The sequence below is a fragment of the Sarcophilus harrisii genome, chromosome 5 (assembly GCF_902635505.1).
Source record: "Sarcophilus harrisii chromosome 5, mSarHar1.11, whole genome shotgun sequence".
Lineage (NCBI taxonomy): Eukaryota > Metazoa > Chordata > Mammalia > Dasyuromorphia > Dasyuridae > Sarcophilus > Sarcophilus harrisii.
In genome coordinates, this window is record NC_045430.1 from 39,462,781 (window position 1) to 39,480,413 (window position 17,633).

The 17,633-nt window shown below is 33.3% G+C and overlaps 1 protein-coding gene across 3 annotated transcripts in view; it reads right to left on the reverse strand.

Annotated features, from left to right (window-relative positions):
- Positions 1-17,633, reverse strand: part of TMTC3 (transmembrane O-mannosyltransferase targeting cadherins 3) — an 83,583-nt gene that overhangs the window by 43,104 nt on the left and 22,846 nt on the right. For 2 of the 3 annotated variants that reach the window (XM_031939712.1, XM_031939714.1), the window contains exons 2-4: positions 16,357-16,535; positions 8,973-9,186; positions 6,074-6,292 (exon numbers count right to left, since the gene is read on the reverse strand). In XM_031939712.1, coding sequence (XP_031795572.1) covers positions 6,074-6,292; positions 8,973-9,158 — 405 coding nt within the window. In that variant the 5' untranslated portion in view covers positions 9,159-9,186; positions 16,357-16,535. Of the gene's footprint in view, positions 1-6,073; positions 6,293-8,972; positions 9,187-16,356; positions 16,536-17,371; positions 17,392-17,633 lie in introns of those variants that run through there. The other variant, XM_031939713.1, reaches the window with a different exon arrangement.

Here is a 17,633-nt window from a genome sequence, read left to right on the forward strand (position 1 = left end):
AATAGTATAAATTAAGTCTTTGAAACACTGTTAAATATTTCTTCCATTATTCTCAAATGAATAGCCTTACTGTATTATAATATCATTTTAGCAAATAATACCTCACTTTCCAGAAGAGGCCAATTTCCCCAAAATCTTCTCATCAAAGAAAATTAGAAGTACCAAAGGCCTCTCAGCAGATTACAAAATCCACACACCAAAGATTCCAGCACTGTACTTAATAAATACTTACTGAATCAAGTAAGTGAATATATCATATTGCAGAACACAGATCTTTCATTAGACATAGTTCTGCAAGCTTGGTTAATCTGATTTTTCAGCTCATGTGAGATGTAAAAGAATACATTAATGAGTTACACTGATGTAATAGCTTTAAGATTTGTTTTCTTTCAGGTAACACTGTGAGGTAGTGTATTTATGTATTTGTGTGTATATAAAATCTCCATTTTATATTTGAAAAAAATGAGGCTTGGAAGGCTTAAGTAACTTGCCCACAGTCACACAGCTAAATAGATGGAGAAGTTGTAACTTCAGCTCTGATTCCCAAGTCCAGGACACTATCTTCATACACAGAATCCAGACTATTAGAGATAAAACAGACACCAAGAGAGCATTTACTGCAGTAATTGCAGTAATGCAAGTCTCTCATTTTACAGATGAGTAACTGGAATTAAGCTTTGAATTGTGAGCCATCATAACACAGTTTAAGAAACCTGAGTTAACTCAATACCACCAGTAAGAGCTATACTCTGCCAGATGATGGAACAACTTTAGCACAGTGAGTTTAACTTTGCCCCTAGGGATTCAATTTAATCAGGGTTAAGATTCACTCTAAGGCTTGGGTAGATCTCTTCTAAAATATTCAAAGAAACTTTTTATAGGCTATTTTTAGAGGAGGATTAACAACTACACGGTTGGTTGGTGTGTTTGTTTCTTTAAACAATAGAACTATTTCACTCAGACCCTCAGGCTCAATTCAAAGTACCACTTCCCCCTATAAACAGTAATTAGTAAGGACTATCACTCAAGCCCAAATAAAAATTAGCAATTTAATGAAGTTTGATTTCAAGTCTAATAGTTTTCTAAGTAAAACTGATCTGAATAGAAATTACAATAGTATATTTGCGAATTATTTTTCTCTGGCAATGAAGAAAGTGCTGGGCTGGAGAGAAGACTTAAATCTATCTCATCTAGATCTCTGATGCCACCAGAACTGAAATCTTAGATCTATATTGGTGGAAGAATTCCCAATGCTGATTATAAATAAGTTACTGTATTGACTGAGAGATTTTAAATAATAATTTATTTTTTAATTTAGAAAAAGGTAAGACTTCTATTAGTTTTAAAAGTCATTTGCTATTTTACTACTAAAGTAACTATTTTATTTGTAAACCTAATCACTAGCACATGAGGTGCTTAATCAATGCTTGATGGTTAAGATTTGCATTAGTAACAAAAAACCCAATAAATTTTTTTAAAGATATGCATCAATTTTTAATCTATTTAAGCCAGTATATGCTTTACTTATTATCTGCAGAGGCAGAAGTTGCTGGATAAGAGCAATGTGAGAAATAGATGGGCATTTTGGTTTCCATAGCTATAAAAATCAAATTGGAAAAAAATTAAACAAATTAGAAAACTGAAACCTACAAAGACATTAAACAATAATCAAAGGTGCAGGTTTATCTTCCCCTTCTAGAAGGTAAGCTCTTTGGGGGCAGGGACTGATTTTGTTATGCCAAAGTTCCCTTTTAATGGGGTGACCAGTTCCTCCAATTGTCCTATTTCGTAATTCTGCCTTAGGTTATAACCATCCCCTCTTAATATGTTTGAGATAAAGGTTTTATAGAAATTCCTTAATGTTTGACAAGATAAAGGTTTATCCATTTCAGATGTCATTAGAATATCAGTAATGTCATCGTTCTTGTTATTCCATAAAAAGCTTGCTGCCCCGATACTCAGGCCTAGACTCTTTGAGATGATAGCCTCGTCTAGCCCTGGGATCAACATGGATGCATTGGTCCCAGTATTTCTCTCCATTTAATAAATTATTGAATTGGTCTCTAATCTGTCTTGCTCAGTTTCTTCGGCATTACATTTGGAGGCCCCAGCGAGATAATTAGAAAATGAGCAGGATGGCTGTGAATCTGAATTCTTGGCCTGGAGAGGTCAGGCCCTCCTGGATTTCTTTCCAGAGCCTCCAGGAAAGAGAGCAGTTTCCAGCCACAATAGCCTGATGATAGACAACCCCTTTCGGCCACAGGAGAGTAAGTTTGTCTGGGTACTTTTTGGGGTACTATCTGGTTACAAGAGGTCCTCCCACTTCTTCCATCGAGTGGGAAGTATATACATTTGAAAATGGGACTCGGTTTTCCTGCTTGGGTCATCCTGTGTTAGAGTAATACCGGCCCCCTCCCACTTTTGCATGGTCAGGGGGCTATCCACAAAGACAGGGGGTTTTAAAAACGCCATTTAGTTTGGCTTTAATGTTAATGTCCTAATAAATGTTGTAATTGTGCAATCTAAGTGTGATCAGTGTGTCTTGTATGTTATTAGACAGTCTAGTTGTGCTCTGTGTTCTATGTGATTTTTGTGAAATTGTTTGTAATTTGTCTGTTTCGGTAACCTAAGAGCTCTGTTAAATTTAAGAACAATGATCAAATTTGGGAATTGGTTATTTCAATACTGAACTCCAGCTGGTGAAAACATTTGATTAGGAATTTAAAGATGATTCTAAATTTGGGAAATGAATTGGTTATCCTTAAGTATAAGATCTTAAAGGAACAATAGCTTGTTAAAAAAGTTCTGTTAACTTGCCTGAAAGAGGTCATGTGCCTCTAACTTTACCTAAAGTATGTAACAAGGACTTTTCTGAAAGTTTCAACTATGGCCAAGTTGGACCTTAGGAGAAGTCCACTGGGAATAATGGCCATATGGGGCCAGAAGGAGAGAAAGAAACTATGTTGTTTTATTATTTGAAATGAAATAGAGATGGATTATATGTTTTAAATCCAGCTCTGCTGGAAATGTAGGTTTTTATGGGATTCCCCCACCCACCCACTGATTTTTGCTACTTTAAATGTTGGGTGGGGTAGAGATCTTTTGTAAAGATTTAAACTCGCCCCCCTACTGCTGCTTACTTCAGCTATAGGAGCACATAGTTAGCCTGGAGTGACTTTGCTCCCCACCCTTATGGAGTTGGGGGAAGGGTTAAATTCTATTCTCCCCCTTCCTCTAAACTGTTCCAGACATTTTAAAAGCAGCAAACTGATAAGGTTATGGTAAATATTTGTTTAGGATTTGTTACTAGAGGTAAAATATCTTGGGTTTGTAGTTAATATGCACTGCATTTTTTCCCTCCTGTAATGACTTCTATAATGGTCAATAAGAAATTGTTAATTTAATTATGTCATACCTTGCTGTTTCCAATCTATGTGTAATCACTATATCCTAAATACTCGAGCAAATAAATATTTGGTCTGGTCATCTACTGGTTACTAGATATTGTGTCTGGATATTCAAGTTTTTTTTTTTAAGGGTTTTAACTAATGAGAAGCCACATCTGTAACAGTCCTTGTGAATCAGTCTTTCTTTCTATCTCAGACTGTCCTAACTTTTCTTTGTTAGATTTGTTTTTATTTCTAGATATATTGACTTGCAATTCTGGGACCTAGATCAAACCTTTGTTTGTCAACTCACCACACTACAGACCCATCCCCCTCCCGGACTGAGCATTGTCCCTGTTCAGCAGGAAGAAGCAATTGACAGCCATCACCCACTTTTCCTGATGTAATTTGGACTGATGGGGGGGGGGAATGGGAAAGTGGTTGACTTGTTAGAATTTTCACTTACTGTAAAAAAAAAAAAAATTACTGTGCTGTGTTTAAGACTTGGAATGGACATTGTTAAACTTGTGTAACTATTACTGTTATGTTTGAGGGACTTTTAGTCCGTTATGTATATGTGTATGATTTATATGTGGGATGGTCATTTGATAATTCCTTTCCAAAAGAAAAAAAAAGGAGGAGAAGAAATAGGAAATTGGCAAAACTGGTATCTTGCTAGTTCAGATTTAATTGGAAGTCCTTTACTCCTTGCTTAAATTTACTAGACTACGATTTGCTGATTGTGCTTTAAACTTGGAAATTCCTTATTCTGTTGGAATTACCCTGGCAGACTCAGTTTTGGGGATTATTTTTTAGAAACAACCAGAAATTGGATACCTGTCTTGGAAGTGGCAGTCTCTCTGAGCTGTTTCTCCACTGCTGTTACCCCAGGTCTTTAATTAGTAGTTCAGCGTACTTAAAAGGACCTTGTTGATATTGAGGCCTCTAAAAGTTTGGGGTTGCCTGCCTTGGTCTAACTGTGCATAATCTGCTCAGAAATCTGTATTCTAGTGGCAGCCCTGTTTGTTCTTCTGGGAAGGACTGGTGGAGCCGCTCCAAGCCTCACCCTCCTCCCCTGGAGCCAGCCCTCTGAACGGGCAACACAACTGCCTTGAGCCTGCTGCTCTTCATAAGCAGAGGCCGAGTCATGCACAAATGACCACAGCTGTCCATATGCTCTCCAACTGCAGAGGATCTGACAATTGATTGTCAGAAATAATTGAAAGAAGGAACTTTGTGTTTTGCTGATTAATTCTGGGGTTATTGGGGAGAGACTTGACCTTGTCATAAGTCCTTGCATTGGTCTAGCTTTATTTTGATTTTTATTTGGTTTATTTACTTCACATAGGGTTGTTCAAATTATAGTGCTAAGGCCTTCTAGAGGAAAGTAATTCAAAGATTTGAATAGTTCCAAGAGAAAAAGGGGGGAATGTTATGCCAAAGTTCCCTTTTAATGGGGTGACCAGTTCCTCCAATTGTCCTATTTTGTAATTCTGCCTTAGGTTATAACCATCCCCTCTTAATGTTTGAGATAAAGGTTTTATAGACATTCTTTAATGTTTGACAAGATAAAGGTTTATCCATTTCAGACGTCATTAGAATATCAGTAATGTCATTGTTCTTGTTATTCCATAAAAAGCTTGCTGCCCCGATACTCAGGGCTAGACTCTTTGAGATGATAGTCTCGTCTAGCCCTGGGATCAACATGGATGCACTGGTCCTAGTATTTCTCTCCATTTAATAAATTATTGAATTGGTCTCTAATCTCTGCCTTGCTCAGTTTCTTCGGCATTACAATTTGTAATCAGGGATGAAGGCCAGAGATTTGAAAACAATTTTTACTTCTTAGCCCTTAGCCTTCTTCTGTACATTCCCCCTTCTGGAATATAAGCTCCTTGGGAGCAGGGACTGGCTTTGTAATGTGGGGTGGAGATGCATGTTGTATAACTTCTGAAACATCCAATTAATGGAGAATCAAGGGAGATACTTGTGCTTCAGGGGAGGAAATAAAATGCAGCCTTTGGAATTTCAATGGTGTGTCTAGTCACTTAAGCACCCATTTTTGCAAGAATGTAAAATAAATCTTCCCTGAATTCATCAATAAATCAGTGGAGCTCTTTTGTTTCTTATAACAAGAACCACCCCATGTTCACTATTATCTAATATGTGGTCTCTTCAATACCCAGTTATTTGGTTAGTAGTCTAGAAAACATTAATAATAACAATCATGATCATTTTTAGAGTGCTCATCCCATTTTCAGAACATACCACTGCTGAACTGAAAAATTATTTTTATATTTACTGTTCAAGAATATCAGGCAAATGATATTTACTACATTTTATTTATTTATAGATATATATAGATATATAAAAAACATACCTGTTGTTTTCATGTTTGAATAAATTAAATGAATTATATTGACTAATTTCAAAGATTTTATTTACATTAAAATGTAGCATGTAAAATTCATTATTTTACCTAGAAATTTTCCTCTAATTATACCAATTTAGAGACTATCATTTTAGTTTCCTTAAGTAACATCTAAATGTCATTTTTAGTTTTTATTTCTTGAAGAAATACTTATATTATCCACAAAGGTAAATGCTATAAGAAATTCACTTTTAAGTTTCAAAGAAAAGAATCATCCATGAGGATTTTTTTTAAATGTATTTTTAGGTTTACCTACCGCTTCTGTGTGTATAGGGTGCACAGCAAACATCAAGGAGGCAATTATACTACTCCTGGAGTCCAGAAATAATTTGCAGACTTTAAGGAAGACCACACTAACCACAGCATGAAAAATGAGATTTAGCAAATGATAAGACACTGGTTTTAATTCACTATATAAATAGTTTAAACGAAACGTCAATACTGTTAAAGGACGATAAGATTTGTGACTTCTTTCCTAAAATAAAAAAAAACATATTCAATAATTATTTAATCTTGATTTCAAATCTACATATAGCATGACCATTATATTCAAAGACACTTATACTTTATTCCTTAGCTCAAAGCTAAGGAAAGTCAAGAATATAATGACTTAAAGCAAATCATCACTGATATAATCTAAATTTTTCTTAGGATATGAAAATTCAGGTAGAAAGTAATTCAAGTTATTTAGAAGTTTGTTTGTTTTTTCCTTTTCAAAATAAGCAAAATAGAAATTCCCCTTTACCAGATATGGAGTGGTGAAATGTGGGAAAAATCAGAAGAAGAATTTGTCAAGCAGTTTCTAGTGCCTAACACAAAAAATTACACATATTAGGAACTAGTTATCTCTTGGAATGACAATTTAGGTTAAGAAGGAAGACTTTCTATGCATTATGAATTCATTATATATATATATATATTTATATATATATATATGTAATCAAGACAGCCAGATAATTTCTAGTTCAATTTCTAAAAGGAGATAGAGTGAATTAAATAAAATGTTCTAGGTACAGAAAAAAGATCTACTGACAAACAGCAACATAGTAAAATAATATAGCCCTAAGGTAAATGATGTGTTGCTTTATGTAAACATTACTTGGAGTATGAAGTTTTACACTTTCATAAATAAGTCATTATGCGGTATATGTACAAGAATTAATTCAAACAAGTAAGTTTAATATATGGAGATTAATTTTGAGGCTTATATAAACTTTTAAAACAAGTGTCTGCACATAGCAATTAATTCTTGATTGTAATAAATTGTTTATTATTTCAACAAAATTATTAGAAAATAAAATATCCTTTATGATCCTCACTTTTCAGATAAGTAATAATAAATATCTAAGTATATTCTTTTTCTATTATCCTGCAAGATCGGTAAGAATAGAGATTATTTCATTCTTTATATTTGTACCCCTAACACATAGTGCTTAACAGTGACTGATTAATAAATTTCTGTTGATTGTTAATGGTCATTGTGAGAAAACAGAATAATATAATTAATCAAATTTACCATTAAGCCAAGGACTAAAAAGATTTGGTAAAAGAGATAGGTTTAAATCCCAACTCCACTACTTATTACCCATGTGATATTGCTTTGGAAACTTATAACCAATTCTAGGCCTCAACTGCATCATTAACGAAATTATGGAATTGGACTAGATTATCTGTGAATCGACTCACACTGCCACTACTATGATTCAAGCAATTGCTACACTGGCCTTTTTTACGACACAGATCCCTTGGGCTATCTGATGAAATCTAAGGATCCCTTCTCAGAATGCATAAAATGAAATAATGCACAAAATAATAGAACTACAAAGAATTCAAATTATATTGGAAAAATTATCAAGATTTTTAAAACCATGTTGATGGACCCCCAATTTTAAATGTATGATTAAATATTCTATTTGCTCATAAGATTGGGGATAGTAGGTGATAAAAATTTGATTTGACTTGGAAAACAGCATATATAGAAGTCTAAAAAAGTTACTAAAATTGCATCACCTGATTTGAAATAAGGAGGGAGGAAAGTGAGATCATATTTGAGGGGGAAAAAAAAGTTTGTGACATCTTAGAGGAGCCCAGCTCACTAAAAAAAAAAAAAAGGTGATAAATTTGGGGAAGGGTACATCCACTATATTAGGATACTCTGGCCCTATGGCAGGTTTGAGATAAAATCCATTTGTAACTTCTTCTATTAATTCTTTTCTAATATCACATAAGTTTCCCTTACTACAGAATTCTCTTTTATACTTAAGTATGTTTGGTGAATGAAATACCTGAATCTATAACAATAAAATAATCTTTAATATATGTACATAATCTATATTGATAAATATAAAAGCACATTATAGCTTAACTTATTATCTCTATCAAGAATGACAAAAGTACAATTCAGAACAGACATATAATTTCAAGGTTTGTGTTCCTTAATGATGATAATTATACGATATGAGGTTTTTCTGAGGTAATTTCTGAATTAGGTATTTAATTTGATCATAAGATGACAGATTTTTGAGTTGCAAGGGACTTCAGACATATATCCTACATCTTAGACTAACAACTTTTTAGGGTAGACAGTAGACCTTATGCATGGAGATGCTGGGGCAGAATAGATGATAATTAAAGAAGTAAGGCATCTTAAAGAAAAGGAAGTACACTTCTGGTTTCTCCCTCCTGCTCCTGCTTTTTGTTTATTTCATGCTACAAGGCTGGAGCCTGTGAACAGATTTCATCATCATATGATGGTAATTCACTTTTCTGGCAAACATGTATATAATAGATTAGATTAAAATACATAGGAAGACTAAACAAAGGTGGTGCAACAATTTCTAACAGGGAGAAATCTACCCCAAATTTGCCTAGTTTCCCAAAATGAAAAGCATAAAGTAAGGCAATCATAGACTCTTCTGTCTAAAAACATACTGGTTTTTATCCATATAAAGCCCAAGATGATCTGATCAAGAAATGAACCACGTTGGTTAAAAATAAAAGGCACCCAACATGGTTATATCTCCTGTTTCTTGTCAACAGAATGCATCAATAACTCACTGAACATTTTCTTTTAATATCAATTTCTGAGACGACTTAAGAGTAGGGGAAGCAGGAAAAAAAATAAAAATAAAAAGCACTACCAAGAGGAACCTTACCTCAGACATAGGAGTTCCCCAGAAGTCATTGTGAAATAAGTTTTTTAAAGGTGTAGAAGGATGTAAATCTTTGTTGTCCAATATTGCTGAAACATCATCAAAAACAAAACCACAGAAGAGGCTATTCCAATAGCAGGCTATAACCACACTGACTATTAAGGTTACTTCTTTCAGGCTAACAGCCATTGTTTCCACCAGCTATCATGGACTAAAACTGCAAAAGAAGATTGCATGAAGAGATAAAATAAATTCAACTAAAAAAAGTTAGTAATTCAGTTTTGAAGGAAAAATATAACATGAAGTTCAGTGTTCTTGTTATTTATGGATCTTATTTAACATATTTGTACTTTATGACTAAGCTGTGAATATGAAACCAAATTAAGGGGTTTTATTATAATTACCAATATATTTATTATTGCCAGGCACATGCTTGTAATTCCCTGTTACTGGAGTAGACTAAAGTTAGTGGATCCCCGGAATTTGGGAGTTCTGAGCTATAGTACAGGTGAAGCTGATCAGATATCCAAAATTGGTACTTTTGTGATAAGTCCTTGGGAGTAGAAGGTTACCACACTGTCTAAACCTGAATTAGACTTGATTGGAAAAACAGAGCAAGTTAAAAAATTTTATGCCAATCAGTAATGGAACTGAATTTTTCACTAATTATTAAATTTCTATCCTCGATGAGAGATTCAGTCTTAAAAAATATATACTATCATTAATATTGGCAGAATGGTGATATAAAGTAATAAAATCAAACATATACTGATTTTAAAAATGATAAAGTAATGTAATCTACATTTTACTGGGTTTTTTTGTTAAAATTTCCCAATAACACTTTAAAATGATTTGGACAGCATTTAAGAATTTTGGCTCTATTGATAAAGAATTCTGACACCACTGGTGTAGAGAATGAGAGCTGGTCTTGAAATCAGGAAGTTCTGGGTTCAAATATTGTGTGGGATATATACTGGCTATGTGTTGTTGGGCAACTCACTTAACCTGTCAGTACTCTAGGCAATTCTCTCAGATTAGAAATTGCAAAGATGTTGACCTATAATGGTAGAAAGAATGTTCTCAGTAGAGAGCTTCCTTTACCAATGAACTGACAGGCCCAGTCCTTATCCAGTTAAACTGGCTGATTCTCTCTCCACTTGGAAATTTTCTCTTGAAAGTGCTAGGCAGAGGCTCATAATCACCTACCCTTTTATGTCTACAACTTTCTGTGACATCTGGATTGGTGGATAACTATCCATATGTACATTCATATGTGGAAGAAATGACTTTTTTCTCTTAATAACCAATTATTAAAACAAGATAAGGTTTTCCCTTTCTATTTCTTCATTATGGAATCAATCCCTGTGTAGGTCACTCAGCCAGTCTCTGAAAGGCACTGCTGATAGATGAGATTGCCCATATCCTTGGGGTACCTACTTTTCCATCTTGGGTGGGAGGCCACTCAACTAAAAGACCTTACAAACAGAATCCAATCTGAGTGATATATTGCCTTTAAGAAATGAGTCTTTATCCTTGGGACCTTTCATTAGAATGAAGGCCAATTCAATTAGGAAGGGGAAAAATCAGACAGGATGGTCTAGGTAGAGATGGATTTTTTTGTTCAGATTACTGAGAAAGGTCAAGTTCTGAGCAGGAGGTAATAAAGATTTTTTGCTCATTAATATGTCTACCCCCTCACTGATTGTTAACCATCAGAGTTGGTGTCTATCCTCAAGCACACAACTTTTTCCAAAGACTTTTTAAGTACTAAATGTCTTCCAGGAAGGTGTTTTTGGTTCCTGAAAATACCACTAATCTCATTTTATTAATTATTTGCTAGGAATAATTAATAAATTAAATAAATATTAACTACCCAGAAATTATATCTTCTGGACTTTTCAATCAAATGTGTATATATAAAATATATCTATGTGTTTCTGTGAGAGGGAGTTGAGATCTTTCTACCATTCATTCTATTTTTAAAGTCTTGATCAAAATCACAAGACTTCTGATAACAGATTTTTTTCAACCCTGTTGAAATATTAAAGTTCAAGTTACACATTTCCATATAAGAAGCTATAACCCAGAAGTCCAAATTCTGTTCTTATATACGATCTTCACTACCTGCTCACTACTCAAACTTGTCTATCTGAAAATCCCGCTTTCAATGAGAGGATATTCAATTTCTATGCCCCAAGATTTTCAGTTTCTTGCAGAGTTCACAATGCAAAGTAATGCTATCTGGGTTCCTTCTGATGGTATGCAACTTTCTGTGCCCACAACACGAAAATAAATAAATAAATCACATTCAAAAAAGGATTTTGAAAGCAAAGATTTAAAAGTAATAAGAAACTGAATAATTTGATTTGAACTATAAGTGGGTCAAATCATAGAATCATAGAACAAATCATAGGAATAATCACTAATTTCATTAAGAGAATTACATTCTAAAATTTGAAGGAAGCAGCCAAAGTAGTATCTAGGGGAAATTTTATGTTTCTAAATGCATATAAATGACACAAGAAAGAAGGAACAAATCAATAACTTAACAGCATGCAACTAGAAAAACTAGAAGAACAAATTAAAACTCCTCAATTAAGCACCATAATGAAAGTAAAAAATAAAAAACATTGAATTAACAAATACAAGTAGGCACCGGTTTTATGGAAAATCAAAACAAAATAGATAAAACCATTAGCTAATTTGATTTTAAAAAGAAAACAACAAATTGCCATTATCAAAAAAAAATAAAAAAATAAAAAGAAAGAAAGAAAGATGAATGCCCTTGAATGCACTGAAGAAAATGAAACTAAAAAAATTATTAAGGAGTTACTTTCTCTAGCTACAGTAAAACTTGGTGAATATTTTAAAAATTTCCCAGAGTAACAGAAAACACTTAAATAGCCCTATCTTTAAAAAAAAAAATTTTTTTTTAAAAAGACATTGAACAAACCATCAATGAGCTTTCCAAGAAAAAATTCCAGGAGCAGATGGATTTACAAGTGAACTGAATCAATCATTCATGTGACAATTAATCCCAACACTATAAACTATTCTTTGGGGGGGAAAAAAAACAAGTCCTACCAAATTACTTTCATGACACATATGTAGTTTTGATTACTAAACCAGGAAGAGCAAAAATAGAGAAAATCTAATTTCCTTACTAACAGCAGTATATCGCAAAGATTACTACCCACTATGAGCAAGTAGGATTTGTATCAGGAATGCAGGGCTGATTCAATATCAGGAAAACTGTCAGATAACTGACCATGTCAATAACAAAAGAAATCCTATGACTATATCAATAGATGTAGAAAAAGCTTTAACAAAATATAACACCAATTTCTATTATTAAAAAAAAAAAACACTAGAAAGCATAAGAGTCAACAATGGAGCTTTATGATAAGTAGTATCTATCTAAAATTAAGAGCATAATAACAAAATTCATTTAGAAAATTATAAGGTAAAGAACATCAAAGGAATTAATGAAAAAAAGAATTAAGAAAGGGGTTTTAGCTGTACCAGATCTTAAACCATAAGACAATCATTGTCAAAAATATCTGATAGTAGCCAAAAAAGAGAAAGGTAAATGAATGGAAAAGAATAAATATATAATACATAGTAGAAAATGAGGACTAACCTTGTATTTGACAAATGTAAAGATTTAAGCTTTTGGGATAAGAATTATTTCATAAAAATTGTTTGGGAAAGATGGAAAGCAGTTGACAGAAATTGGGTGTAGACCAATATTTTATCTCATTTTCCAAAATAAGGTCAAAATAAACATAGAAAAGCAAGGAAGTTTCTTTTTGAAATGACTGTAGCATTTATTAGTTTTTTAAAAATTCAACAGTGTGATATGTAAATTCATGTTTTTATACTGAATCTTCTTTTTATGTTATGTAAATGTTTTGTGTTTTGCCTTTTTTTATTTAATTTCAAAATGAATAAAAATAGAAGAATAAAACTAAAACTAAAACACCAAGAGCAGGTATTATCGGCAACAGGGATAAACTTGAAACCTTTCCAATAAGAAAGACTAGGAGTGAAGCAAGAATCTTCAATTTTGTTCTAAAAATGCTAGTTATAGCAATAAGACAAGAAAAAGAAATTGGAGGAGTATAAATAGATTATGAGAAAACAAAACTATTATTTTCTGCAGATGATGTGACAGAAAACTTAGAGAACTCCAAGGAAACCACTAAAAAAAAAAAAAAAACTAATGAAAACAATTAACAACTTTAGCAAAGTTGCAGGACATAAAATAAAGCCACAAAAATCATCAGCAATTCTATATTTCTATATACCATCAACAAAACCTGGCAAGAAAAAATTGCTATGAGAACTAGAAAGCAATTTGTCAGAATATTAGGCACAGACCAACATCTCACACCATATAATAAGATAAAGTCAAAATGAACAAATGATTTAAATGTAATAGGTTATATAATAAATGGAAAAATGTATTTGTTAGACCTAAGCACAAAGGAAGAGTCTGTGTCCAAATAAAAGGGGAATATGGGAAATAAAATAGATAATGCTAACGATAAAATTTTTAAAAGTTGGAACAGATAAAATAAATGCAGCCAAAATTAGAAGGAAACCAGGAAATGGAGGTGGGGGATGCATTTTTTTCTGATAAAGACATCACTTTTCAAAAATCTTAGGTAACATTTAAATAGGCAGTTTTCAGAAGAAAAGATCAAAGCTATCAATAGTCAACTGAAAAATGCTCTAAATCATTAGAAATTAGAGAAATGCAAATAAAAACAACTCAGATGCGATCTCACATTGATCAGATTGGCTAACATGACAGAAAATGAATGACAAATGGTGAAGATGTGGAAAAATAGAAACACGAATGCATTGTTGGTGGAGTTATGAACTCAATTATCCATTCTGGAGAACAATTTGGAACTCTATCCAAAGGGCTATCAAACTGTGCATACCCTTTAAGTCAGCAATGCCATTACTAGGTCTATATCACAAGGAGATCAAAGAAAAACAGAAAAGGACATATATGTTCAAAAGAATTTATAGCAACTTTACTTTTTTTGTGGAAGCAAGGAACTGGAAATTAAGGGCATGCCCATTAACTGGGAAATAGATGAACAAGTTGAAGTACATGATTGAGATAGAATAATATTGTGCTATAAGAAATGATAAGCAACATGATTTCAGAAAAACCTGGGAAAACTTATATGAACCGATGCAAACTGAAGTGAGCAGAACCAAGAGAATATTATATACCATATCAACAGTACTACAGGTTGATCAATCATGAAAACCTAAGTTATTTTGATCAAGATAATGATCCAAGATACTTACAGAGGACACATGATGAAAAATGTTATCCCTCTCCAGAGGAAAAAATGAATGAACTCTTGTAATTTTTCTTTGTTGTTCTTTTTATATCTTTTATATCTATAAGATCTAAATCTTACCTATGTCTTTTGGCTTAACTGGCCAAGAAACAGAGACTGACATTAAGTTTTTGGTTTAAGTGCTTTCTTTTTAAATCTAATACTTACTAGGGGAAATATTCTGAAATCCTTTGCAGTTTTTTGGGGGAGAAGGAAGGGGAACAAACCAAAAACTCAATCCAATTTTTTTAAACTATAAAATTGTAATGAACTGAAAGTCAATTAGGATTTCTTTGTATCTCATTATTAGAAAAATGAAGTCACAAGGAAAAATGTGGATCAATGTCAAAAGTTACACTTTTTGTTTATTCAGTCATAATATCAGAACCAGTGACATTTTGTTTCTCAGCTTATTAATGTTACTGACCATACCCAAGAGTAAGACTATAAGAAACAGACTTTTCCAGGAACTAGATGGAGATTTTCATTTGAGGACAGGTAAAACCATTATGGTCCAAGATGATTCTGTCCCTGTAGGCATAGTATACCCTAAGAATGTGTTTTGTCTAGCTTTGGCTTGAAATATAGAAACTACAATTCCACACCCCAGTCTCAAGAAACTGGAACTTGATGACAACCGGCCATGGAATCCTTTTAAAGCAAACCTTTTAAAGCTAACCCTTAGCAGAATTACTAAGCTGTAAATTGGTAGCATCTATCAGCCATTCTTTCATGGGTCTGATGGCTTGCCTTGATAGAATGAGAAGAATAATGGGAGGAGACAAGCAGGCACTTTCCCTCCAATCCTTCTAGGCAGACAATATATACTAACTTTCTAACCAAAGCCCTGAGGAATACTGTAGGAGGGCTTAGCCTATGTGTCTTCTTGACTTTCTCCTCTTCCTTTCAGAAGGATACAGCACGCTTAGCTTGCATGTTCTTTGTTCTGCTCTTTCTCCTTGATTTTTCCTTCTTCAGCAACAGCTACGACCTCCCTCTCTCCTCCCTCCCTCCATCTGTTCTTCCCCCTAGAGTTCTGGTGAATTTTCAGCCCAGTGCAGTTGTGCTGGGAGCGTGTTTTCTTACTTCATGTTTCTTATGTAACACCCCATCAATACCCAATCTATAAAAATAGTTTCCTCTCTCTTTCCCACTCAAACATTCTTTATTTCCCTCCTCTTTGGGGTTTCTTTTCTCTATTTTATCTTCATGGCTTAGTCTTGGCTCTGCTAGGTCTTGTGTCCATTTAGGCCAAGAGGGCATAGGTAAGGTATTTATAATTGATCCCTTTCTTCTCTCAAAAAAAGCATATACGGCTGAATTTTAAAGATTTTACATCAACAAAAGTTAATTGGATCTATATCCGTTTGTATTAAGCCAAAATGTCCCCCAAACAGTTGATTTGTGTCTCATCTTGTACATTCTTCAAGCATCCCCTTTTTAGAAGAATTTATGGATGAGCTATTTTGAGGTAGATGTGAAAATGGCAGAGAAGGGCAAGAAGTGATAAAAGATTTATTGAAATATACTAATAACAACCATCTATGATATTGAAAGTATAAGGTTTGCTGTGGAGGGTCTTGAGGTTTCAAAGTCTCATTCAAATATTAAATGTGAATTAAAAATAATATTAGCTGATAGTTATATAGTGCTTTACTATTAAAAATTACTTCCACATATACAACGCTGAGATGCCCTTTTCATCTCATGTAGTAGCTTTATATTTTCCTTGTTTCTATCCTCAAACCTAAAAGAACTAAAAAATTCTAGCTCTTATCTGTGTGATATTGGGCTTACCTTCTCTTACTTTAATAAATATCTTTTCCTGTAAAATGGACAATTTAGACTATTTAGTCTCTAAAGTTCCCTCCAACCCAATATATGATGCTATGCAAATTACTATATGATAGAATCAAAACATGAAGGGTCCTTGTAGCCTTGCAGAACATTAATCTAATAAGAACACTAAAGAAGAGTAAAATGATGCATTAAGGCTAATAAAGCAAAAGAAAGCAATCACTTACCTTATTCACCAAACCTGGCTCTGAAAGATTTCTGACTGTTGTCAAAAGGCTGAAAATCTGCCATTAATAAAGTCATTAAAAATAAGGTACCCCAGGTTCTGAAGGGGTATTCTTGAAGATAATACTCATGTACAAGCTGAATCAATTATTTTCATATTCCAGGGCAGCATACAAGATCACTATTGGAGAAAACAAATTTATAATAAATGTGATGGTCTAAAGCATAAAGACATTAAATTCTAATCTATACTCAAGTTATTTTATTCAAAGCAGATATGAACTAAGGATAAATGACTTTTATGATAATATATTTGCATACACTGCCATTCTGACACCAGTATGCCCAAAACACAAGTTCAAAGACCATTGCTGAAGATACAAACAATAGAGTTGCCAAGAATTCTGAATCATGGAAAGAATTTTTTTTTTTTTTTTAACACTATAGTAATGGGAGGGAGTCATAGGACAGATTGGGAGAATAGTAAGAAAGACTGAGGAAGAGAAGAAAATTTAGAACCAAATAAAAATAATTATTTTCAAACACAGTACTACTTATTTATAAGATTTTTTTTTTTTTTGGAACATCCAAACTACCTTAAGATATGAAGCATAAAATGTAGTCTGTTGCCCATAAAATCGTTGTCTGATATATCAAATTTAAAAGTACATATCACTCAGACAATTATTAGAAATGTGTAAGGAATCTTCTCTCTCAATTTTTTTTAAATTAAATAACTTTTTATTGACAGAACCCATGCCAGGGTAATTTTTTACAACATTATCCCTTGCACTCACTTCTGTTCCGATTTTTCCCCTCCATCCCTCCATCCTCTCCCCAAAGATGGCAAGCAGTCCTATACATGTTAAATAGATTACAGTAGATCTTGGATACAATATATGTGTGCAGAACAGAACAGTTTTCTTGTTGCTCAGGGAGAATTGGATTTAGAGGGTATAAATACCCTCTAATGGGTAGAAGAAAATGGGAAGAAGAACAAAAATGCAAGCAGTTTACATTCATTTCCTAGTGTTCTTTCTTTGGGTGTAGCTGCTTCTGTCCATCCTTGATCAATTGAAACTAAGTTAGATCTTGTCTTTGTTGAAGAAATCCACTTCCATCAAAATACATCCTCATACAGTATCGCTGTTGAGGTATATAATGATTTCCTGGTTCTGCTCATTTCGCTCAGCATCAGTTGAGATTCATTTCTTTAAAATTTCAAGACTGTTTAGGTCTTGATTTGTCTGAGTACTTCCAAACTCGAACCAAGTGTATT